This window comes from Zophobas morio, unplaced genomic scaffold (assembly GCF_036711695.1).
Source record: "Zophobas morio isolate AGI-343-1 ecotype UQ-CSIRO unplaced genomic scaffold, CSIRO_AGI_Zmor_V1 ptg000021l, whole genome shotgun sequence".
NCBI classification, from domain to species: domain Eukaryota; kingdom Metazoa; phylum Arthropoda; class Insecta; order Coleoptera; family Tenebrionidae; genus Zophobas; species Zophobas morio.
The window spans coordinates 7,565,768-7,592,394 of NW_026972126.1; the positions used below are offsets into that span (position 1 = coordinate 7,565,768).

At 34.0% G+C, this 26,627-nt stretch overlaps 3 protein-coding genes across 6 annotated transcripts; 2 read left to right on the forward strand and 1 right to left on the reverse strand.

The window, feature by feature from the left end:
* Window positions 1–574: 574 nt before the first annotated feature.
* Window positions 575–1,414, forward strand: LOC135132416 (protein aveugle). Its single transcript, XM_064060501.1, has 2 exons — window positions 575–1,005; window positions 1,060–1,414. The coding sequence occupies exons 1-2, from the start codon at window positions 967–969 to the stop codon at window positions 1,372–1,374; spliced, it is 354 nt and encodes a 117-aa protein (XP_063916571.1). The 5' UTR covers window positions 575–966; the 3' UTR covers window positions 1,375–1,414.
* On the reverse strand, window positions 1,339–19,941 carry LOC135132411 (uncharacterized). Of its 4 annotated transcripts, XM_064060492.1 has the most exons (5): window positions 8,760–9,247; window positions 3,637–3,708; window positions 2,237–2,720; window positions 1,887–2,176; window positions 1,339–1,830 (listed from the first exon to the last, which is right to left on the reverse strand). In XM_064060492.1, exons 2-5 carry the CDS (start codon window positions 3,674–3,676, stop codon window positions 1,466–1,468), a joined length of 1,179 nt encoding a protein of 392 aa, XP_063916562.1. In that variant the 5' UTR covers window positions 3,677–3,708; window positions 8,760–9,247; the 3' UTR covers window positions 1,339–1,465. The 4 variants fall into 4 exon arrangements, with proteins under 4 accessions (XP_063916562.1, XP_063916564.1, XP_063916563.1 ...); XM_064060494.1 differs by lacking the exons at window positions 3,637–3,708; window positions 8,760–9,247 and adding an exon at window positions 19,739–19,941; XM_064060493.1 differs by lacking the exon at window positions 3,637–3,708 and having other exon boundaries at window positions 8,760–9,245.
* A 4,126-nt stretch (window positions 19,942–24,067) lies between these two features.
* LOC135132463 (prophage side tail fiber protein homolog StfR-like) lies at window positions 24,068–25,197 on the forward strand. Its single transcript, XM_064060571.1, has 4 exons — window positions 24,068–24,158; window positions 24,214–24,256; window positions 24,313–24,674; window positions 24,725–25,197. The coding sequence occupies exons 1-4, from the start codon at window positions 24,069–24,071 to the stop codon at window positions 25,100–25,102; spliced, it is 873 nt and encodes a 290-aa protein (XP_063916641.1). The 5' UTR covers window position 24,068; the 3' UTR covers window positions 25,103–25,197.
* Window positions 25,198–26,627: the final 1,430 nt, after the last annotated feature.

Here is a 26,627-nt window from a genome sequence, read left to right on the forward strand (position 1 = left end):
CGGTGGTAGAAGTAAGGTGTGGAAACAAGCCGCTCCAATTTGTTGAATAAAACACGCATCCCAGTAGGCTTATTTACTACGAAATAGTATGCAGCACAGTATGTCCATCTATGTATTAACATTTCAACTTGTCAGTGTATTTATGAATGAAATAAGTGACAGATTCGTTGGAGGGAAAATAAATCACAGCACTACGGTTTGTGGTTGGTCTTTGGTGTGAATCGTGTGATTGGTGGATGATTCGACATTTGTGATTGGGTAATAAATGACATTGGCATAAATGTCAAAGATTTAATACAGTTTTCTATTACTTAATTTCAACTGATCTCTCTAGACGTCGCTGCGGTGTGGACAGATAATGACATATAATCCAAACCACGCGATTTGTGTTTTCTACCAATGATTTTGAGGAAAGTTATGAATGAGGTTTCCACACCTTACTTCTACCACCGTGGTTGCGTAATGTGACTCGATCTTGAAATGTGTGGCAATTAGTAACTTTTATGAAATAGAAATATATCTGTGTCCTTGTTATGCTCCGTCTTTTCGACAGCAGGTATTTTTTGCTTCCAGTATGGCGATCCTGTTACTGTCATTTGGCCCGTTGGCCGTCAATTGCCTTGGTGGTAACACGTCTTCCACGACTGTTTGCTGGTTACCGGTGACACTTTCTCGTTGAATAGGGCTGGAGTTACTTTGGGACTGGAATAGTGTTCTTTCCGGTCCGTTAACTCAATAATTCTACTACAGTCTGTCGTAACCTCAAATCGTAAACACATCAAACTTTCGTTGACAGATAGCGAAAATTACTAGCCTCGCGCTATCTTTGTTTAACACATAGGTTAGGTTCCTCTCTGTCGAATTCCGACCACAGGCAGTTTGCCGTACTTTCTAAAAGTAATAGTAGATCTAGTGACTTTATGGTTGCGTGCTTGCGTCGACAGATTTTGACAGTTGACAAGTAAGATGGTGGAGGAAACAATAAACAATACAAATAAGCCAAAAGTAAGAATAATAATTATTTATTTACGACGCTGATTGAAGTTGTTGTAATTTTAGGTTAAGGCTGCAAACAATAAACCCAAATCTGTGTATTCTTGGACGGTCGTGGATGTACAGAAATGGCTTCGGAGGCACTGCTCAGACTACTATAGTTTGTATGTCGACAAGTTTATCCAGAACGATATCACAGGCCGTACTTTAATAAGAATAAACGACAATTCTTTATTAAGGTTAGGAATTACAAACGTTGACCACCGGGAAGCAATCTGGCGCGAAATTTTGAAGTTGAGGTTGAAAACAGACATAATGGAAATAAGGGATTTACAAAGGCGCAACACCAATAATCTGTTTTATGAATACTCAATAGCATAATTTAATTCTATACAAAATCAAATAAATTACTAACATCTAACGGAATGCTTTCTTGGAATGGCACAAAAATTAAGACTCACTCTTGTCATTACTACTTGCTACTATTACTATTATCGTCGTTCTGAATACCGCTGTCATCATTTTCACTGTCTTCCCCTAACATGTATTTTTTAATCCCTTCACTGAGAAGCGTTTTGAGAATTTTAGTATCTTTTAACAAATCAATATCACATGAATTTGGTCTCTTCCGACTATTTTTTTCAGAACTGTCAGAATCTTCGTTCAAAAAGGCAAACCTTTGGAATAAACTGCCAATGAAAGGACCCACAGCCAGGAGCTGAGACCCAACAAAACGTTCAAACTCTAATCTCTGTTTCTCTAATTCAAGGCGTTGGCGCTCAATATCCAAGTTTTCCTTTTGGACTTCGAGCAGCTCTTTAAGGACGTGATTCATATCTAGAAATCAAAAGACGCTTTAATTGGAGTCTATGTTAACATTTAATTCAACAAACCTGGATCTCCTTTAGAGTTGGTAGTCATTTTCGGGGTGTCCTTCTTCTCTGGGTGGTTGTTTTGGGGTTGAACTCCATTCAGTATGAGAAGAGGAAAGGGAATCGACGGAATCGGGCCTTGTTTGTTTTGTACTCCATTTTGCTGGGATTGCATCGGAATGGTTACGTTGGGTAAAATCTTGGGCATGGTCTTGGGTGGGTACGTTTTCGCTGGGTCCAATTTTTTCCCGTCTTTGTTTGGTGCAGGTGTGAGTGGGGGTAATGGTACGTGTTCCTCTTCAAATTCGGACCTACACATAAGATATTCGTGAATAAAGTACACATATAGTTAGTTACTCCCACGGTCTTACCCCCCCATGCTGTTGGTGGTGTACGATTCCATATCGTCATTGATGTCAATATCGTCGATCTCTTGTTTGATGTCTTCGCATCTCGGTCCTTCGAACACGTTGTCCTTGTAAATGTCCTTCTTTTGGTGCTGTTTGCTCAGGATCCTGTCCATGGCTCTGTAGTGCGGCCAATCGGGGTCGACAGTGCCGATTCCGGCGCCTGATTGGACAGTTCTCTTGATCCTGTGGTACAGGCACTTGAGATTTCTTATCCTTGTCTTGATCTCATCGGGAGTTCTGTAAAAACCACGCTGTTGCATGTTGGCAGCCAAAAGACGCATTACTGGTTCTTTGCGGTGAGTCAGGTAGAGTTTGTTTTGTATTTGGGGACTTCCCCACAACTGTATTAATAATCTCGTTTCGTCCTCGCGGAAATTCGAAGTGCGCTTCTTTTGAAGCGAACGAAAAGTTTGCGCCTCCATCTCACACGCACGTCTACGTGTATCTGAAGAATAAGAGAAAAATACCACGAGCAGTTAGGGATGGGTACGACACGAGAAAAACTAACGAAAAGCTCAACACGTTTACAAAATTGGTATCGTCAAGTGGAATGAAGTTTTAGGTATTTTGTGTTTGGAAATCTAAAAGGTTAGTGGATAAGGAGCAGAACTGTTTATAGACTCCCTTGTTTATTTAATAAAGTTTTATTGATATTTCTGCTATAGAAATTTCACTTTAAGGCTCATACGGCTATAAAGCTTCAAACTGACTGAGATGGAGAAGGATGTGTGGAAAGCAATGAAATTATCGTCTTTCACCTGCGACGTGTGATCGTGCAAAGGATGAAATCTACAAAAGGAGAAGGTTTTATTGCTTCCTCTCAATCACCATGCCAATCTAATTCAAGCCTTTATCCACAGTATGTCTCTAATAAAATAAACTTCAGTTTCACTATAAAGTTTTACTTTTATTTCAATAAGACAATCATTTTTATACGATGTTATTGACTTACCAAAAATACAATAAAACAAAAATTCATGCCTTGTTATTTTTAGCTAACCATATATTTCACATCAACTGTATACTTCAAAACTACTCTACTGAAGGGAAATAAGTTAGTCACTAAACAAACTACAGACTAAATCTGTTCAGGTAGGTATTTTGGTTTCATCGGAGATGAAGACGACTGATTTTGATTTTAAATCTTTGATTCAACTACAGTTTGAAAATATTGTTTCTTTAATGCAGCAACACGAAACTGACAATTACGTTACAAAATTTTACAAATAGATATTGATTCGAATTGAAAGTTGCTTTTTGAAAATACGGTTGGATTTTTTTTTATCCAATGATATGGCAATAAAGTTGCAAGGATTGTTGATAACACAAAATGTTTTCAATTGTAAAAAAGGGACCGTTACCTTTAAAAATAAAAGCTGTCTTCGCTTCCGGTGAAACCATACAGTTTGTTTCTTAAACAGGTTTTGAAGAAACTGGAATTAGAAGATCGGGTCTAGTTATTTCAGGTTTATACATTTGGGAACACGAAATTCAGCCATGAAGAGTATGTAATAGAAATAAAAGGAGCTACTACTACAGAGATCTTATTTGAAGTGTTTTACTGTTTTCTTGAAGAGTTTTTACTTACAATATTAACTAGTACATTTCAACATTTGTAACAATAAATTATATAATTACCAACACCTACAAATTTATAATACACTACTTATAGTGCTTAGTTAAGAATAGGACAACCAACAACATTATTGTTCACTAATTCAGTGAAACCATAACCTCTGTTAGTAGTATTAATAACAGGCTGGTGAAAATTTATTATTTTTCAATATTGTGCAATATTAGTTAGTACTAGTAACCTGAAAGAATCATTTTAGGTACTTGTTAGCAAACAAATTTTAGTTTTATTAGAAATAAAAGGTTCTATTACTGGTAATGGTTATAAAACTTCATTCCAAAAGTTTAAAAATTTTTAGAAATTTTGTTATGAATAAATTATTCAAGTATGATTTATATTAATATTAAATAAAACATATTTGTAACGCTTTTTTCAAATGAAGGCTAAAAATGACCGACGCACCTAATCTACTACGATTTTAAATGAACTTGGTCGGCTTAAAATAATAAAAAAACTTATTGTAAGTAAGTACTTGTCTACAAAATGACCACGCAATTGTTGAAATTTGAAATTCCTTGAAATAACTAAAATATTTTGAGAACATTCGACTAACATTGTATTCCCTGTGAAGTTGAACACGGTAGTAACTTTAAATCACACTGTACCAGTAGCTAACACTAACCCCTCATAACCACGTGATAAAATTTTAGTGGACGTTCTGAGTATGTGTAAGTATTTGTGAGACAAAGATCTTTCAACAATTCTGGAAATACATGAAATATTTAGACAAAACTTTTCTTATTGACAATGGTGCCATAATTTGTAAAGTTTAACTAAAGTAGTCCAAGGTCATACCTATGACCATCATAAAAGTAGTCGACCGCAAATAAATACCCCCTTTATGTGAAAGTGGTCGATTTAGGTATTTAGTGAAAGCCGCCCCTGAACGAAACGACAACAGCCGGTCGAGCTGCAGTGGAGACGTTATTTACGTCCCTAAAACCTTTTCTATTGTAAACAACTTAACTTTGACACAATGGGATAATTTTATGATGGTCATATAACCTTATAGCTCTTGGACTACTTAACTTTCCGTATGTAAAATCTAAAAAAAAAGTAAACTACTGTCGTATGCATTTTTGAATAAATGGCAGTTATTTAAGTAATAATAATAATAACAACAGATGCGTATTTTTTTATAGAAGGTGGCAATTTTTTATTTTCTAAAACTGGAGTCTTTAGAAGGTTAGAAAATTAAATAGAAAAAGATAGGGACACCATTTTACGACGACTAATATCTATCAGTTTTTCAGAATCATGTCAAACACAACTCAAATTTGTAATTTTTGAATATCTAATAATTATAGATACCTATGAATTCCAGATCAATAAGTAAAAATATCTCTGTTCACAGCGAAGTACGTGACATTTTTGATTTAGACGATGCGTAACCAGTTTCACAACCTACTAAGACTGGGGAGCAACAGTGAATTATATTGTTCTTATGGCGGTTATATTCCATTAAAGTAAATTTTTGTGTTGGCAAACGTGTTGAGAAGATGTCACCGACTTACTGACTTGGCATTATAAATGTCAATTTGACAATTAGGTATGCCATCATAAAATTTTAAATACGTCGCCAACCTGACAAAAAAATTGCGAACTTTAATAGTCACTCGGTATTTGCTTTAAATGTAAATGTAAAGCAAACAAGAATATCTTGTATTCGTACCACATGAGTGAAAGAAAGTAACATTTGAAAATTACATTCTTTTCAAAAATCTAAAAATAATATGGCGTTGATCAGATACACCTTCTTTGAAAAATTATAGGTAACATTTTATTTTGCGAATTTTATTTCTTATTATAACCTCTATAACTTAAAATAAAGTAGTTTTGGAGATCATCTGTCGAATCAAAATCTGGACAGACAGACCGGGAGACCTATTTGTTTGTATTCTTGGGGTCATGAAAAGTAGAGAAAACCTGAAAGTAGCTATTTGCTTGGGAAGTAAAATCATGCTTTTCTTTGATTTTGTGGACGCAAGCACGGCCCATTTAACGAATGGCTAATTTAATGTTTTTTGACATAGTAGAATATGCAATACTGTAGGTCTTCCGTTTTCGTCTTGTCATTTATTGATGATTTAATTAGACAAGTAATCTGCGAAAGTACTGGATAGTGTTGCGACAATAGTAGGTCTTCCGTTTTCGTCTTCTGCCATTTATTGACGATTTCATTTGACAAGTAATCTACGAAAATACTGGACAGATTGTTGTGAAATTTTAATGATGTTTTAAGTATGTGGCGTTGTAACGAAAATTTATGTTTATATCCCCACTAAAAATGTAAGGACATCATTTCAAAATTTTTCTAGGTAAATTCGTTTTAGGGAAAAATCAAAATGGTAGAGTAATGATAATTGAATTCTGAAATTAGCTCCGTAAATGGTAAATCGTCAACTAGAATTTGTTAAGTACTTCCTAAAACTTGATGACGTCATCTCAAAATTTTACAGTCAACATCCTATGAAATATTCAGAAAAACATGTTTCTTTCTCTATATGTATGTAGTTTCTTTTTTTTAGTGTTTATACTGAGTGTGCCAAAAACCCATGGACTGCAGCAATTCATATTATTGATTAAAAAAAAAAAAAAAACGACTGAACTCATTTTCCCGAAAATTTGGGAACACAATACTGTTGTTATACTCGTAAATATTATATCTACCACGAGATCGAAAAAAACTTGCCAAGTGTGCTTTGGATTTTTTTTAATTGTAAAGGCAACATTGGCCATTTTTGTCATTTTCTTATAAGAAAATTCATGTTTATATTTCGAAGTTAGGTAACTCAATGACAATGATAACTCATTCTGTATTGAACGTCAAACTGACAGATTTAAATAACGTCGGTCAAAAATACTGTCAACATATCTTTTTTTTAATAAATTCCAAAGCAAACCTGACAAGTTTTTTTTTTTCGATCATATGGTATTTATCCAAACTGATATACCGTAGTTTTTATTAAATCCCTATTTTAATTAAATTATACGGGTTATCATAATAAAAAATATAATTCGCAGAACATAATTTTGCGTGCTTGCCCGCTCCACCTTGGGTCATGGGTTCGGTTCCAACCCTGCCTGTGGGTGTTGTGAATGTCCGGTTCCCCTTTAATTGGGACTCCGGCTTGTTGGGGAACGTAAAAAAATGGACTCGTGATTGTGCTTCACATCCGAAGGAAGTGTTGCCGAAACAACTCTAGACTAATTTTTATGTAGATTTTTATTTGTTTTCAAATAAAATGTTTATTTCATAAAATTGTAAACTTTTTTTTAAGTTTTGACTGTTTGTGGTAAGTACTAAAACGAATTACTAGAATTGAATATACTATATGATAAAAAAGTCGTCTAGTCAGTCATGGAATTAATTACCCAACACGTCAATTATTAATTTAGTCGTAAATCAAATAAAACTCACTAGTGAGTTATGAGGCCATTATTTGAAAAGAGTGAGGTGATTATTACTTTATTTTATTAGGGGTGGTAAAAGTTTTTTGTTAAGCTCACTTCGGAACACATTGAAAGAAAAAATTTTAACGCGTTTTTTTTGTTAAATGCGTAATTTTATTAAATAATATCCGTCAAATACTTACACAGTGAGATATTTTTTCAAACGGTATTTTTCATAGCTTCTGGGGTATTTCGTTATCGTTACCTTAGAAACTCATGTCTTGTGTACATACATTCGAAAAAATCGTTTACATATTTAGATCGATTTTCGCTGCAATCTCTTTGAAGTCTTTTAAATAAGAAAAACAATTGTACGACGTTGCTATATAATTTTTTTTTTCTTAGTAAAGATAAATGATAAAGTTTAATATGCCAAAAAAAAAAAAAAATAAGGAACCGCTTGAGGCTGTAATCATTTCTCTTTTTCCGTTACTTTTTCGTTTATTCTAACGTTAGATTAAAATTAAAAACCAAATAATTATTTTTTCGTTATACATACGTATTATAATACGCGTCAATCATGAAGACGTTAAATAAATAATTCAACTTCTAGGACACATCATTTTAACCAGTGTCATCGAAAGAAAAACGCCCTCTAGTGACCCACGGAATTATTTTTTTTTTTGCATTGACAAAATATGCACTGTTATAGCTATTCGTTTTTGAGGTTATGGGGAATTAAAGAATAAGCGCATTCACAGGTTTTCTTCATTTCGATAATAAATATTCTGTCAAAAATTCTAAAAATAATAGTATTGCTACCGATTAAAATAAATAATTCCATGGCTGACTAGACTACATTTTTTTCTATTACATATATGGTATTAAAAAAATATGTCCATGTTTATATTTTAATTGTTCGAAAATTTCGTGGGGGCTTTATGCCCTGGCGCCCTTGTGTTGCGCACAGTCGGAGCCGCCAGCGGGCTCGAAGCCACAACACCAAATTAATAATGTGACAACCGTGATACGAGACAATAGGTCGTGCTTTTGATGTAACCGAACATTAAGTATGCGAACCAACACGGATAACGACAAAATGAACTCGCTAACTCACCTCGAGTCCACCCCTGTAATTTATAAATAGAAATCAGCTGTACCACTAAATAAAAAACAAGCATCAATAGTAGAGGGGAGACACGAGACAAACACAAGTTACAAAAAAACTCCGATCGTTGTGGCAATAATCAAACAAACCCTCTGAAAACACTCAAACAATTTCGCAAAGACGGTTAATTATCCGTTAATTTGAAATTAATTCGGCTACCGAATACGATCAACTGTCACTAAAATAAGAATGACAGCTGCACCGAAAGTTTCCGATCATTCGTCAGTGAACAAACGTTGAGAGATACACACCACAATGACCCTTCTAAAACTACCCTCTTCGTGTATTACCTGTGTGTTGACAGTTTTTCGCCTTTAAAGCAATATTCCCGCCAAAAAACACCGGCTCTCACTTCTCTGACTTAGCCATGTTCGCACTGAGCACAAGTTGACTCGATGTGACTCGAACTTCGTTAGATTGTTCGCGCTCTCTGTGATTTTTCGAATAACGTGTACTGAATTTGATGGCGTTTTATAACTCAGGGTAAGAGAGTGCTGAGTTGGGGCTGTAAGTAACCGTCTTTGTAACTAAGTAGGTGAATGCGTCGAGGGAAATAAACCACCCTACTGAAATGTGATCGATACGTGCATTCGCACAAGCGCGATGTGAGGGACACTTAAGTACAGAGAACGGTGGTTGACTGGGGTTGCTATCCCCACCGGTTTCACCTAGACTGTGCGGTAAATTTCTGGTGATCAGGTTTACAGTGACCACGTTGCTTTTGTATGCAATAAAATTTTATGATGGTTTAAGCCAGTTGACTTCACAGCGGTTCGTACCATAAATTACAATTTTAAAACCGGACAAGTAGAAGACCAGTAATCCGAGCATCTTAGCTACCCTTCTGGTTGAATAAAAGCGACGCATGCCAAGGCGGTGGGACAGTCAGTGGGTGAACGGCTTAGTCAACCCCTCGTAATGAAATCGTGAAACTTACACAATTTTTTGCTAATAATCATTTAGTTAAGAAAATTGAATGATTATTATTAGCAAAAAAAATTTTTGTTTCAACAAAAAACCGAAATTATTGGATTTTTAAGAAACATTTTTTGTGGAGTTCTTAATTTTTGAATAATTATATTATTAGTATACATAGGTAATAATAAGGTATAATAATTTAATTCATAGAATAGTTTTAGAAAATTCGGAAGTCCACGAGATTTTATAAGATAAGTTATAACTTCATGCTGTGGTTTCTCTAGTAAATAAAATGAACAAATTTTTTAGTGTAGTATTTTGTACATATTACAAATTTTTGAAAATTTTCATCACTGGGCTGATCTGGATTCATGATTTAAGCAAATTTTTGTGTTGGTAATTTTAAATAATTGGCATCCATGCCAGACGTTAGTTCACAGTTGTCAATTGTGACATGAGCACGGCTAACAAACGTGTTGATTGGTTGAGCCGATGGCAGCTGTCATAAATGTTACTTTGACAATAAAAAAAATCACAAACTTTAATAGTCACCTTGTTACGCAGTTATAAAAATATGAATGGATTGATAAACCATAAATGTAAATATTTTATACATTTTGAGGGACGTCATCAAATTTTTGGGGGGAGATAAACAGATAAATTTTGATTAACTATTTAGCATTATTACGATAACGATAGATAAACGATAGACGGCAAACAGGTGGAGACGTTATCTCATTACCATTAATTATTCGAAACAGAAAAAAAGTGAAAAGCTAAAGTCGTATGGTTCTTTGAGTAGTAATACATTAAAATTGCTTTCGTCTATACGGAGTGTTTTGTTTTTGAGGCTTAGTACACAACTTAGTTTTATTAAATAGTATTTTTACATATTCTCATTACTTTCGTACCAAGCTTTATAATCATAGTTTATTTTTAAAATTCCCACGCGACGTTGCCACGTTATTTCAATTTTCTTGTTTTTTTATTTCCTGAGCGTAAGCTCATTGTAATCGAGTCTATCGACCAACTCGCTACTTTTATGTTTCCTCGACTTTTCATGACCCCTAGAGTACGAAGAAATAGGTCTCCCGTTTCTGTCTGTCTGTTGCCATGTGTCCGGATTAGACTTATAATCTCCGAAACTGCTAGACCGATATTTTTATATATAGGGTCTGCCATTTGAAAAAACTTAAAAAGAATACTCTGTATAGTTGAAAATAACTTTAGTGTATGGTACATACAACTTTAGTCTCTAGACTTTTTTCTCTTACTTCTGATAAATTAGTGAGATATCGATGACTGGGTGCTTTGTAACTCGTCCTGTATGTGTAAGTGACGTTACACGTATCCAAAGCAATATAATTAATTGTATCGGGTGATTTTTATTTCTCGAGCTTAAGCTAAGGAAGTATAGTAATCGAGTCCATCTGACGAAATGCTACTTTTACATTATCTCGACGTTTCATGACCCCTAGAGTACGAAAAAAGTGATCTCCCATTTCCGTCTGTCTACCAAAATTTTTTTAATCATCCCTACCAACAACGTGATGACCACTTCTCAAAATATTTCATAGTGAGGTTTAAATTTCATAAAATAATATATTCCTGTACTTGTTCTTTATGAATCCATCTTTAGATTTTCCCCGGAGCATCCAAATATCCTTGCTGAACTAATGTTGATGGAAACATTCTCAAATGGGAAAACTCACTACATGGGCAGAAGGCCCAATTGTGTATCAAAATGTGTTAAAATTAAATGTTAAAAATAAACAGCCAATCAGATTTACGAATTTAACTCGTTACTTTGGAAATTTGACCCTTTAAAGTTAGCAAATTTATACAGAATTGCAACTCTACTGTTATCAACGGATTCATATTTTTATATTCATGATCACTCCAGCCGACGTATAAACACGTGTGTTTTCATAACATAATGCACTCGAATGTGCAATGGAAGGGTATGGGTGAATAATTAAAGTACAATATCGCATGATCAGAGATGACTGAATCTGTTGGCAATCTTGGATTTTTAGTTGAAATTGGTATCATGATATAATTTCCGGTTGTCAGATGTCAAGGCATTTTTAATTTGCAAAATGTATCCAAAACATAACCTAAATTTATTGCATGTCGCGACTGACATATCTGTCACACAATTACTTCCGTTATTCCAACATAGAAAGAAGAAGAAAGAAAAGTCTACATTTTTGTTTAAAAGGTACTGCCAACAGACTCCGTCATTTCTGATCACGTAGTACATCAATGAATTCAGAAAAACAAGCTCTACAAAAATCTGAAAAAAATATGTAAATAGAATATCATTAAAAAAAGTTGGGTGTCATTTAGGCATTAAAAAAAACTAGAATGTCAAAACACATCAACATTTTAATTTTTCAAAGTAGCGGGATTTGTTGGGCTGTACTTCGGAGGCGAGTGAATCCCTTCGATCAATTTTTTGAATTTTTGCTGTAGTTGGCCATGAGACGTTTTAATTGCGTCATGGCCTACTAGAGAGCAGAAATAAAAAATCACATCGTATATAAAATGTAGAAGAGCTAATCTGTGGCGGCGAGGAAAGCGTTCACCATGGTTTTGAGGTGTAAGGTGAGTTCTTATGGACAGAGAACATTTTTTGTTATATATACTTAAAAATTATAAACTTCGCTTTACGATGTTAAATCAGCTGTATTATGGCATTTTCTAAGACAAAGAAATTAATTGGCCTAAAGTTTTAAATAGGATTCATTTGACAAATTTTTTAAGTGAGGTTATCGAAATTATGGTGTGGCTGGACAGATAAATTTACTTAACCATTATCAGGCTGATGATAACTTCAAAACACGTGCTAAATTTTAGAACAATTACTGACATATAGTTTCTAAGAGAAATTGCAAAGTTGGATTGTAGCTTTGATTTTTTATAATAATCTCAAGATGCAGAGACCCCATAGGTCTAGACGTATGATATAAATGTGTAATACCGGGTGATTTTTAAAATTTCTACTCTAGTTATCCATGATGTTTACGTCAACACTGAAATCGAAACTGGTGAGTTAAGCGTCATGGGCAACTAGAGCAGAAACTTAAAAATCACCCGATATAGTAATACTGGGTTTTATATATTTCTGATTTAGTTACCAAAAAATTGATTAACTCGACTTGCAACAACGAAAACAAAGCACGATTTAGGATTTAGATCATCATGAGATTGTAACAATTCAATTTTTTCTCAAAAGGAAACACCAGTGACTTCAAGATTGTTCTTTTTAAACCATAAATTAAGGACAAAGAATTAAATTACCCAATTTTTAAATGGATCCTATTACTATAAAACAAAGTATCAATTCAGTATAACTAAAATATGTACACAGCTACATATTAATTAATTAATTACAGTCAAAACAAAAACTGCTATGATTGGCCTCCCTCTTCTTAAAAATTTGAACAAGATAAATTACTCAATTGTACTTTTTTGATAACCCCTATATATTACTAGGTTCGAAGATAAATTTTCTTTTTTTTTTTATAAAATTTTGATTTTGACCAAAAATTTAGATTTCTAAAGTAAAAAGTAAGAGCGAAGTAATACATCGCAAGTATAGAAGCAAATTATGTATAAAGTTTAAATAAGATTTACCTTATTAAAGTGTTAGGTGACGTCATCTAACAGTTGGTGGGATGCAAGTAACATATTAAAAAAAAAATAGACTAACAATATTTTGCACATTTTTTGTGGATGATTTTACAACAAAATTTGCACATGACGTCATCAAGTTTGTAAGATTTTAAAGAAATGGGTTTTATACGTAATTTCTGAGTTAAATTAACGAATGTTTTACATTTCTGATTTTTTGCAAAAATTCAGACGTCCAAGGTAAAAAATAACAGCGGATTAATAAACTGGAAGTACAAGAAGTTAATTAACAGTAAAAAATTCGGTTAACCCTTTTTTTGATATTTCCAAGGCAAATCATTTTTATTTTATATGTATAAAGCATAAATCAGAGCTTTTTTTTCTTAATTTAACCTCCTCGCCCTAAGTGATGGGCCAAAAATATTCTTGTGTAACATCAAGAATGACGTTGAAAATTACCTAGACCTATCTGGATCCTTAAATCTAGAAACTTTTATCACGTTTCATGTTCACACTACAACGCTTTAATGGGAGAAAAGTTTCAGCGAAGTTGTACCAAAGTTATTTATTACCACCGAAAACTTAAAATAGGTTACTTGTTAAATACTTTCAACTAAAGAATTATTAATACATTGTTTTGTGGTATCGTTAGAGTTACCCACTCGTTCAATCATAACGCCAGTTAGATATTGCTATTCCAAAAAGAGAGCAAAAGAATAAATATGTGAATAGTTCCGAAAAACAAGCGACGATTGATTTGTGACTGTACATAAAACAACGTAGAAATCAATACATTACATGTAGTGTTGTTGAACAGAAGTATATTTTTAGACTATATGTTAAACGTATCTACTGATTGAAACATATTTTTTCAAACGACATCATATATCTTGAAATTTCAAGATGGCGGTTAGACGCCATATTTATAAACAAGTTTACCCGCACAATGGTGTAAATGAATTCTTGTTTGGAGCAAGATTTATGGAGTGGGCTTCACTAAGATCAACCCATTCAACAGGTTAGATATATTTGAGCACACCAGAGGCTCAGAGCTCTCGGATTCTGGTCACCCTAGGTCAAATTTCCACCAGTATGGATTTTCCACGGAAGGAATGCGCCGGACATTCATGAAATGTGCCTCAGTAGTGTTTTCTTCTTTAGTACACCCACAATAGACACGTTTAAATGTCTATCAAACTGGTAGTGACCCACGAGGAACTCTAGTTTACCTCTAGTGAAAGAGAGTCAATTTATTATCTAACAACTTACGGTTTGAAGTTACTCTACTTTACGGACAATTCTTTAAATGGCTTGGACCCTTAGCGCGATGTGCCTGAGGCGCGTTTCGTCATTACGTCTGATCCTTCGTTTCCTTCATTACCTTGCTGTTCTCTGATCCACTTGTGGCGGATTGCGCTTTCCGCAGCTACTCATTATTATAGTTTCTAGTATTATTACGACGAATTTTGTTTGTCGTGTGAATGCCAGAATACCGGTTACAGTAAACGCTCGTTTCGTCTTAAAATTGTCACTGGAACATCAGTGTCTCAAGTTTGATCCTAAATAACATCTTGTCTTTGTTTTTACTTCCCCAGATGCTGTATTCAATGCGTTTAAAGGTTCGTCATTTTTTTCAAAAATATTACATTGTAATATTAGTAGTAATTCAACGTCCAGAACAATTGTATCAACTATTTTTTAAAACTTTGTAGGTATCTTCCAAGCAATAAATATTATGTTTCCGGGATTATTTTGATTTGATTGATGCCGTTATTTTGCAGAAGAACAATCACAGATCCGTATTTGCTAAGACGAAGAAGAAATGAGTTTTGAGTATTCTCGAGTCGTTACAGGTAAACGACTGGACTGTACTAGGGCTAGTACCTATTTTATTATCTGTTATAATAAATATAGGAAGGATTAACGGATTAATTCCGCTGCAGTTTACAGGTGCCCCGAAAAAGTAGGTCCCCCGTTTCCGTGTGGCGTCTGTGTCTATTTTTATTACACCTCCGAAACTACTAAACCGATTATAATTATTGGCAAAATTTTGTATGTATTTTAGGAATATTGTGTAACTGGTAAAACGTCAAACAAAATTTATCTAATTATCCCCGTCAACAATGTGATGACGTCAGCTTAAAAATTTGTATAGTAAATATCAATTCTGATATCGTTGTGTGGGAACCATTTTTTGATCAGTTTTATGGACATAATGCATTGTCAGCCGCATTTCTCAAGACACAGACGAAGAGTATAATATACATAGGTGGCCTGCATTTAAGTAACCAGAATTCATAATTTGAAACAACAGATGGTGCTACTTGTATTACGTACCTGTCAAAGTTGTAGCAAATGTAGAAATTGCAAAAATGTGTAAGGGGCTAGTACCTACCTATAAACAAAATTAAACGGTGGTACATTGATATTTCACGTTTCTTCGTTAATTAATCTTCCCATAATGTTCTAAACACTTAGCATTGGTCTTACAATTTGCTATTTTGTTCTGTTTTATAAATAATCATGAAATATAACAAAGAAGAACATTGGATATTTTAATTGAACTAGAAGTGACAGTCTCTTGCTACTAACATCTAGACTGTGTTTTATCTGTAAACTGAAATCGAGTCGTGTAAATATATCGGTATTTTCGTAGTCATATTTGAAGTATAATAACAATATTAACTAAGGCAGGCAACATTACCGAAACTCTGCAAACTTATCAGTTGAAAGTAATCAAATTTTGGTTTTGCAAAAAATTATAATACGGGTTTCTCGAGGTAATAAAATCGATTGTCTTTTTAGATATTCACAAAAAAATGAAACAGTCACTGGCCTTTTCGCTCAGTAAATGCCAACAATTCCTTGTTAAGCGCTAAAAAAACCACACAGCTTTTTGCGTCAGCAGATTATAAGCAGATTTCAAAATTCCCGCCTAGTTTTGAAACAGAAATGTCAAAACTGACCTTACTGCGTCATTTCAAAGTTACTGTGCTCACGAAATTTAAACCCACGAGTCAACCTTACCTTGTATTAGCTTGCACGAATGTCGGTTTACAAAATGTAGTCAGAATTATTATTAGGTAAAGGGGGTTCAGCCAGTTTCCATCTGAAATTGGCTGTGAATTCGTGAACAAAAGTTTGATGATTTGGTGCATTAATGTGAATAAAAGATGTTAAACACACCCACGACACTGAGTTTTTTAGAGAAGATGCCAACCTAATTCACATGAGTTTTTTACACAAATCGCGACGCAATGTATATCTATTAACACTTTTGTACACTAGACAAGCTAAAATAAATTTTATAGCTTGGATATTTGTTTGCTAAATAACTTACGATCCATAAAGTTTCGAATCTAGATTGACTTTGGAATAAAAAGTTAAGTCGTTGATAACACCAATTTTCAACGTGTTCACTTTTCTGGCATTGACAGATGCATTCCGCATGCGCATATCTTTCTAAACCACATAGAACAGGAATTAAAAAAATCGCACGTTATATCTATATTTTCGTCATTTAAGAAAAAAATTTAAAAATTTATTTAAAGTAGAAACGTCAATTTAGTTTTTATAAGTTGTATCGACTTTATAACTGACAACGTGGAATGGTACAATCTAACCTTACTTTTTCGTACAATAAAATTAACGTCTTTGAACAATTCTTTTAAATCTCAGTTATACACCACAAAATGGATTAATAAAACACATATATTTTTCGCTAAGTTTTCTTCTATAGAAAAACAAAGCCCACAAATTTTCAGTTACTTTTAACATGGCCACGGTCACCAACTTTTGGAGAGACACAAGCATGACGGGAGAACCCCCTCAAAAACAAAAAATATCTATTGTTGAAATATATACCTACTTTATATAAAAATAATATACAAGATGTCCTAGCTAAAACTCCGCGGCTTAACATCTTGAGAACGGATAAAGATATTGAAATTCTGCAAACGCCATTATTTTTAGTTTGAAGAGGGTAGTTTAATTTAGTGTATTGCAAATACATATAACGTATACATGGCGTAGGTGTGGCGACGCAAACCTATATTTTTAATTTCCGAGCGTAAGCTAAGGAAGTATAGTACATGTAATCGAGTCCATCGGCCAAATTGCCACTTTCATATTTTCTCGATGTGTCATGATGAAAAAGTCTCCCGTTTCCGTCTGTCTGTCTGCATCCATTTTTATTAGACAAGTAATCTTCGAAACTACTGGAGCGATTGTTGTCAAATTTTGTATATTGTATATTAGGAATATCATGTAGATGGTTAAATACTAACTCACATTTGGTTAATCGTCCCCACCACCAATAGGATGACGTCATCTCCAAAATTTAAAATAAACAGTTTTTTTAATTTCATAAAATAAGATACTCCTGCACTTGTGGTGTGTGAATCTTTGTCGAATATTCACCCTAAATATCCAAAATTTTAGCAAAAAATTCAAAACTGAATTACAATGTTTTGCAATATAAACTTGAAACTGCAGAACCGATTGCTTTGAAATCTTGTAAATATTTTAAGGTTATCGTAATCATGGTAAACTGTTAAGCAAAATTTATTTGTCTACCCCTCCCAATAAATTGATGACGTCATCTCAAAATTTTGCCGAATAAATCCTATCCAAATTGTACAAAATATACTTATCATTTATCGTTGCATTAAAAGATTTTAAATTTCTTATACAGGGTGAGTTATAAAAATTAATGAATGTGTCAATTTATTTTATTGATTGAAACGGGAACGGCTCACTCCGCTTTTCCGAAAATTTGGAAATACAATATTGTTAGCATTGCTATTACACTGCACCTATCCAAAGCAAAAAATGATGAATGTTGATGACGTCATCACAAAATTTTGTTAAGGGAAACCTCATTTGGAATGTACGCCCAGCAGGCTTCTTTACATTTACTTTAACGTTACGTATATATCTTTATTTTAACTTATAAGGGTTCTCATAACAAAAATTAAATTCCAATAATCAAATTTTATAATTTTTCGGAAAGCTGAATTTTTTAAAATTAATTTTAAATTGCGACGTACCTATATTTTTTTAACGGGTTCTGATATATATTAAATTACAATTTGAATGATATACTTAAGAAATTGATTTCATTTTCAGTTGAGTAAAAAAAATAAAATTTGTAAAAATAAAGAATTGAGTGAAATAAAGAACTAGGTACCACTATTTTACGACATTTCAAACATTATTATACTTACAATACTTCCTCAGCTTACACTGGAGAAGTAAAAAATATAGGTTTGCGTCGCGATGCCGACGCCATGTGTGAGTCATATTTGCAGTGTACTAAATTAAGTTCCCCCGACAAGCTAAAAGCAATGGCGTTTACAGATTATCAATATCTCTATCCATTTCTCTGTTCAGCAAAAACTAACCTTTCCTAAGTAGTACAACAATGTTTCATAATATAAAAACATTCGAACAAAAAATGTCACTCAAGAAAATCGGAACAGAATTTTTGAGCGGAACGATAATTAAGAAACCTAAACCTGTCCTAGTTTAATTGGGTTTATAAAAAATCTTTATTTTCAGAAAGTGGAAAAATAATTTTATTTGCTTCTGAGATGAATTAGTCAGAACGGAATCTACATTTTATGAAATGTAAAATAAATTTGTATATATTAAGATAATAATCAAAGGCAAAACCAGCCAAAGAGAATCCATTGAGAGCTTTATTTTCCGTTAGTCAGATTGCTTATTCCAACGATATGACGTCATCATATATCGATTATATTTTTCAATATTTTTAAAAATAAAATTCTTTCCTTCTTTTAACTGAATCTAGAAGTTGAATGTTCATCAAACTTGTGATATTTCATGAAATCGATATAGCTTGGAGGTCAAACACTGCTGCTAAGTAGCTTTAAACTTATTTGTGTATAACTTAAGGTTATGTTATAGGCAAAATAGTTTTAAATTAATACCTTAAATAGATAAATAATACAAAATAATGCAGTAAAATTTAAATTATTGGGTCTTTAAATTTAGCACGGGTTTGATTGAGTTGTAATTGGCACTTGGTTGAAATTTGTGTCTAGAAATTAGAAACTAGCTTTATTTTTAAATAAATGCTAATGAACATAATAAATTTTGACAGATCACCCAGAAGTGTTTAAGTGTTGTAACGTTGCCATAGAAACCAATATAGGCCAATCAGTACTAAACTAAACTTTTAATTACTTAACCAATAGTACTATTTTTTGTTTTGTCATTACCTTTATGTATACAAATTTTTTGAAAATTACGCAATCCTTTCTAACTCTATATATGACCAAACACTAGTACACCTCTTTTACTTTTGTGGGACAACATACCGTTTTTCATAACAAGACAATTTATTTTTAAATTTTATAGAAGTCACCATACTAAAATAAACAAAGACTAAGACGGAATTGATTTTTTGTTGGCTTAAACTTTCGATAAACAAGACACAAAAACAGTGTGTTCTGCCCAAGTAAAAAACTAACAACTTAAGTAGCAGTAGAGGGATCACATTTTAACTGAAATTACTCACATTACAAAAAAATCACTGAATTTACGTATTGAAAAATTCAAGCGAAAATCATCATTACTAAACATGTGCCAAATAAAAACAACAGCTGCCGTAAACACCTTCACCAGCGTTACCAGTGCGTCTGCACCGAACACATAATAGCAACCCTCTAAAACTACCGCTTTTGTATATTACCTATGTGCTGAGGCTTTTTCGTCTTGATCGAATCCTTCCCGCCAAAAAACACTAGTTATCACTTCTCTGACTGAGTATCATTGCACTAAGCGCCGGCTGACACGATCGGCCGCGCTGTTGTCAACTAATTGTCTAGTTTGTTCAACTGTTTTTCTTTAAGCAGGTGTTGGCTTAAATGCAGTAAGTAGAGTGACGTCGCTATAACTGAGTAGGTAAGGGCGAAGAGGGAACTCAACCACCCTACTGAAGTAGGATCGATACTTGGATTCGCACAAGCGCAAATCGCCTGACACTTAAGTACATGGCAAGGGGGTAAAAACGTGATTATATTGTTTTTCTTATCGGCATTAGAGAGAGATAGAGCAGGTTATTGTTTATTGAATGTCGTGTTCGGTTTCTGTTAGTTGCGAGATTAGAGAAAAAAAATCTGTTTTTGATGGGTGTTTTCCATGCGGAAAACTCGCCGGCTGGGCATATGCGGTTTGGGACAGATGCGGAACTAACGGTTTCGTAACGGTTCTAAAGGACAAGGGGAGACGAAGAGGAATTAAAATTTAAGGTGGCCAGAGTTCGTGTCTTATTATTTTTCTTTGTGGGGATGGATGAACGGTGTAGGCTTTGTAATAATACTACCTACAATGCGAACGTACGGCTTTTACATTGGGTTTTTTATTGTCATTTCTAGAAGCGGTTACTTTTTAAATTTGGATTACGCAGTATTTTCACTGCTTATAATAAGATTTATTTAGTATTTTTATTTAACTTTTTTTTAATTTATTGTCTTCGTATATTATTAAATTTAGTTTCAAAGTAATAAAATTCCTTATTCAGAAAGTTTGAAAATAACTTATTTAATATATCAGCATTTTCTAATAATACTCTTAAAAATAACAAAAAATAATATGTTGTACAGAGACAGCAACAAAAAATACGATCATAAACAACTACGGATTTTTGAAAGTTTGTCTTTGATCGTCGTATTTTCAGCTCAAACTTTTAAATTCATGGCTGTTTTGATCGTACTGTCCTTTTAAAACAGGCGCGGCCAAAATAGTGACATTTTATAGTTTTCACTTGGTTGGCACATTGTAGGTTTCCACTTTTTCTACAGTCAGTGAACATTAGTGCAATATATGTATAAGTGTATTTTCTGTTGTTACATGCTTAAAATTGAATCACTGAAAGTATTAAATTTAAATCTTTGTAGTAAACTTAAGATGAAAAGCGTCATTCTAGCTGCAACAGTAATAATAATTAGGTATAAATATAAAAATAAATATAATATAATAATTGAATTAGGTATTTCTTCTTACTGTTTTTCCGAAAATATTTTACTTTTTCTTAACAAGGATACAGTTAGAATTGAAATACATGTTATCCGTGGTTAAGAGTAATTTACTGAGGTGTTGCAATTGAAAAAGTAGAAATTTTTTTCTAACTGCCCATTCACAATGGACATAAGACATAAGAACGAGCGCATAACATAATTTACGTTTTTGGTTTGTGTCTGGCTTATGCTTATCTACGTTCACAGTGGACAGAGTGAACTCTGTAAGAATTATTAAACTGCGCAAACGCAGAACGGAATAACTCCCGGCTAAACATAGAAACGGCTAACCTCAAACTGAGTCAATCAAAATATCTAACCTACAATTTCATACGATATTCGAACTTGACAACTCGCAGTACAGAACAGGCTCGCAGTGTGAAGCTTTGATTATAATTTTGTATAATATAATCAAAGGTGTGAAGTGCCAAGTGCCAACTGTCAAAGGGAATTCAATAGCAGCATTCAAAAGTCCCTAGATTTTAACATAATTTTGACATAATTCGTGCACAAAGTTGAACTTGTTTCAACTTTGTGTACGCACACAAGGATTACATAAAACGTTCATAAGCATAAGAATTACGTTCGTCCACTGTGAACAGGGGTATACGTTTTCCATCGTTTCAACTTTATGTATTTATGTAAGCTTTATGTACTTGTTATGCCTTATGTCCATTGTGAATGGGCAGTAACACGTTTAATTTTAGGGCAATTTTTTTATCTTTGCATAGTCATTAAAACAATAATCCGAAATATTTTTTATATTTGCATATGTGTGAACAGCTCCCTTTGTACGTCTTTGTACGGTGTACAGAAAATGATCTGTTTCTTAATACTGAACTAACAATGTACTATGTACGAGTATGTTCACTGATTTTTTTTTTTTGTTCGAAGGTGTACATTAAGAAAATGAAACTACCTTATCTATCTCTATTTCACGGAGAAATATAGATCTTTCTAACTTTTTGAAGAAATATTTTGACGTATAACGGACAAATAAAATCTTGCAGAGGTTAATTTCTCATTGTGAAATTTTATATGCATGTTATGAATATCGTGTAAATGGGCAAACGCTAACCAAAGTGTGTCTAATTAATCATCCCTGCCAAACAGGATTCAGGTTTGCTTTTCAATACAATACAACACAAATTTACCTGTTCTCTTTCCTTATTAATCCTTTTAGATATATGTACAATAAACTCAGTTGACTGGTACCCAGTAAAACTTTACAGCCCCCATTAACGGACAATGGTGTACAATTTTACTAGTGGGATCAGATTTTATTTAATGGCAGAATCGAGTTGGGATTCAAGAACTTAAACACTAATTAAAGGGTCAGGATTCTCAGGTAGCCGCAAAGAGCCTAAGAGCTTAGCGTTAGTATTATCATAAGTATTACTTTTTTTGTTAAGCAAAGGATGAAAATTATATTTAATAAAAATCTATAATAATGCAGAAAATATGTAAATACCTTACGTAAGTAATTACATTAAAACATTCCACAAATAACCATTTTTTTCGTTCTCACTTAAAACAATTGAACTCATCCTGAACTGCGTTGTCTTATTACTGATCTTATACTGAAGATGTCCTAATGGGCATTTATCTATATAGATATTAGGAGGTTGGTCATAAGAAGACCGGTAATTAGTTTTGTAATATATCGGGCGAGCAACATAATTTGTAATCGAGTCATCGTTGGAATTGAATTCATGTTTTCCCCGAAACGATATTTTTAATGCTGCCTCTAAAGGTACATAGCTATAAGGTTATATGGCCATCATAAAATCATCCCCTTGTGTCGAAGTTAAGTTGTTTACAATAGAAAAGATTTTAGGGTCGTAAATAACATGTCCACTGCAGCTCGACCGGCTGTTGTGGTTTCGTTCAGTGGTGGCTTTCACTAAATATGAAAATCCACCACTCCACTATTTCTTTACTACATGCAGACGCTGAGGGTTCCGAAATAACCACTCGCTTTGAAAGTCGGCCCTGTTAAATGTGAGCAAGAAATGTTTAGAAGACGATTTATTGACAACCGGTAAGCTTAGTGCGAACCACACAAAGGGGGTATTTATTTGCGGTCAACGACTTTTATGATGGCCATATAACCTTATACCTTTTGGACAAGTATATGTGACAGGAGTTCATACTTTTGAAGTAATATTATTCCGGCCTTAAAAGTTAAGTCTGCCACTTCTATTTCCCAGAACTATATCTCGTAGCAGGTAGACAACTCGCACTACTCCGGGAGATAATTCGGACGTAATATAAAAATTGACGTTTCTGGATGATGACAACTCAATTCTTCCCTCTTAAATTAATCCTGTTAAGACCATAACTTTTCCTGTTTGGGGTTCATCTTAAAGTACTTAGTTGAAGATTTCAACACATAGGCAACAGACAAACGGAAACGTGAAACTATTTTGCGGATTGGGAAATGGCAGGAAAGAGATGCACCGAGTCGCAGTGATTCTGTTACAATATTTCCTACAGCTATTGCTTTGGAACTAACAGCTATTGTTAGAGAAGTAAAAGAGTAAAAAATACGATTAAGCCCTTTCTCAATTTATCTTTTTTTTTTTATGCATCGTTGTTATAGACCGTGAATATTTTTTACTAGAATGTCAGAAAGGTAGAAGGCAAAATAGTCTAAAATCGTATAAATTGGAGTTTTACGATACTCAAAATGACAGCACAGTCCATGGACAAAAAAACGAATACATTTTAAACCATGTAATATATGTGGAGGCGTTAACCGACTATAAGGTTTATAAAAAAAGTTATAATTAAGATACGTTAATTATTGGGAGGAATATATGTTATTAAGTTATACAATTATATAAATATTTGTCCGAAGCAATTAATTTTTACAAGAATCCTCAATCTAATTCGAAGAAGCAACCGGAATAATACGTTCCACTGCATTGCGATGCACAGAAACTCTATTAAAATTCAGATTTATACAAATTATTCGCCAGTGGGTATTACACATTCATATAAATGAGGGTAATTTATGGTATAAATAGACACCTCGCAGACATAGTCTTCAGTAGCTTCTTCGCTTTCCTACAAGCAGGTCCTCAACAAGTCGTAAGAAATTTTCAAAAAACCGAAACGACAAATTAATCATTCTTTTTTTCCACAGCCAACCATGTCTAGATTTTTTGTTGTTTTCGCCATCATCTTGGGTAAGTTGAATTTCGTTTTCTTGTTTCAGGATTTGCTAATATAATTTATTTTAAAGTGTCTGCTTGCGCCAAGCAACAAAAATTGAGCGTGGCCAAGGACGACCTCGAGGCACAATCAACTGGTCACATTGCTGTCGGTTTAGGCGGTTTTGGAGGCCACGGAAGCAAGAAGTACTCCTCTAGTGCCCAACTCACCAGCTTGGCCCATACTTCAGCGCTCCAAGCCAGAACAGCCGTTCAGAGCCAACAAAGTGCCGGTATTCAGGCCGCTGTAGGAGCCCAAAGTGGATATGCTCGTGCTGCACAAGAAGCTGCTTCTGCCGCCCAAGTAGCCCTTGTAGCTAAACAAGTCATTGTCCAGGATTTAGAAAGGCACGTCGAGGACGCCGAGCATCAGCTTGCTGCTGAACAATCGCAGGTAACTTCATACTATATTTGAAATACCAGAAGACTCGTGGTCTTTTTTAGTACCAACAAGCTCTCGAAGCCGCCAATGCTGCCCAGAACGTCGTCCAGCAAAGCCAAGGACAAGTGGCTGCCGCTACCGCTGCTCTGGCTGCTATTCAGCAATCTGTTTCTCAGTCAGAACGTGCTGCTGCCGCTGCTACCCAGGCTGCTGCTGCTCAACACCAAATGATCGAAGACGCCAGGCAGAGACTCGCCGGACTTCAAGAAAGGTTGCATGAGGCTTTGGCAGGATTGCAGGATACCCAGCTTTCTGCCCAGAGAGCTGCTTCTGCCGCCCAGTTGGCTCAAACTAACGCTGCTGCTTCCGCACAACTGGCTGTCGCGAATAGCGCTAACAACCAGATTGATGAACATGATTCCGAATTCTATCATCATTAACAACTCTTACAGCAGAGGCTGCAAGTTTCGTGTTCGTTCATTCTGTATATAACCATTGTCATCGTTGACGTTTAAATATAAGTTACAGTCGAAAATGATTTTGTTTTATTTTGTATGTAAAACTACAAAAAACCTGCAAAGTTGTTGCATCTACAGCACAACTAGTACCCGGTGCACCTCTGGACTTATTTTCCGATGAAATTTATTCAAGTATTTTAAAATAACATAACTTTTTGGTGGAGATAAAAATATTAATGTTTACCATTTATAGAAGATAAGAATGAAAGTTTTTAATCAGAGCAAGGCTGTAGGTTATATTTTGGAATTATTTCTGAATTATTTGCGGATTTCTATTGGTTTCATTATATTTTATTTACGAAAGACCTACATGTGAAAATTAAAACAAGTGTGGATTAACAATAATAATAATTAATAATAAGCCATAAGTACGACTACACTAACATGAAAATTGTAAACACGATTCATTTAGCACAATTTTTAGATGACGTTATTATTTTTGGTGAGGATGGACAAACAAATTTTGGTTAGCGTTTTCCCATGCACACAATAATGTACAACAGCTTTGAAGATTACTTTCTAATAAAATTGCCACCAAACACGGACGTCACCCGACGGTAGGCATACGGAAACGAAAGACCTACTTTTTCATATTGTAGGAGCTATGAAATTTCGAGAAATTATGAAATTAGAAATTCGTCAAATGGACCCTATTAAAATACTTCCCTAACATACGCTTAAGAAGCAAAATGTTAAATTCACGCTGTACCTGTAATGTATAATTTGTTATGCTGTTGGTCACCGAAAATTAAATATTCTTTAACTTAATTATCAGCATTACATCATCTAGTAATTAATGGAAGAATGGAACAGTGATGGATTTAAATAGATTATCATATATGGTTCTGATTAAAGTATCGTGCGATGTGTTATTTGCAACGATGCAAGGAACAAATAATTGTTGACTGAATAGATTAATCGAATTTGTGATCACGTGAAAGTCGCATAAACAGCCTGCGTTAAATCCCTATTCGGTTTCAAGGCAGATGTTTTCTAATCAATAAGAACGTTAGTTTTCTATATGAACGACGTCTTGTACTTATAACTCAATATAAGTTCAACGTAATGGGATGAATATTTGTTCTTTCGAGGATAGAAAGTTTGCTCTAAAATAACAAAGGGGAAATCGTTTGCGTGCATTGAAGTAACTTTGGGTAGGACGTCATTACACCAATTAAGTATGTATAATATGTATATTTCACGTCTCAGAGGAATGGAAAGAAACAAGACAATATTTGTTTTATTAAACACTCTAGTTAGAAGACTCAGTAATCACTACAAGTGTAGCTGATAAAATTCTGGATTACTTCTAATGACTTCAGTATCCTTTACAACCCGTTTCTCTGGGCTTATATGAGGCATGCATTAGCTTATATGATAAAATACTTGTAATATCCCAATAGCGCCGTTTTGGCTACGAGAGCCCATTCATCTTTTCAGATAAGAC

Bases quoted from the DNA above. Each gene is read 5' to 3' on its own strand.
- LOC135132416 (XM_064060501.1), top strand. From the start codon at position 967: ATGGTGGAGGAAACAATAAACAATACAAATAAGCCAAAA. The intron at 1,006-1,059 runs GTAAGAATAATA...TTGTAATTTTAG, and splicing joins ACAATACAAATAAGCCAAAA to GTTAAGGCTGCAAACAATAA.
- LOC135132463 (XM_064060571.1), top strand. From the start codon at position 24,069: ATGAGGGTAATTTATGGTATAAATAGACACCTCGCAGACATAGTCTTC. The intron at 24,159-24,213 runs GTAAGAAATTTT...TTTTTTCCACAG, and splicing joins AAGCAGGTCCTCAACAAGTC to CCAACCATGTCTAGATTTTT. The intron at 24,675-24,724 runs GTAACTTCATAC...GGTCTTTTTTAG, and splicing joins TTGCTGCTGAACAATCGCAG to TACCAACAAGCTCTCGAAGC.
- LOC135132411 (XM_064060491.1), bottom strand. From the start codon at position 8,482: ATGCTTGTTTTTTATTTAGTGGTACAGCTGATTTCTATTTATAAATTA. The intron at 2,177-2,236 runs GTAAGACCGTGG...TCTTATGTGTAG, and splicing joins ACCACCAACAGCATGGGGGG to GTCCGAATTTGAAGAGGAAC. The intron at 1,831-1,886 runs GTTTGTTGAATT...TTTGATTTCTAG, and splicing joins CAACTCTAAAGGAGATCCAG to ATATGAATCACGTCCTTAAA.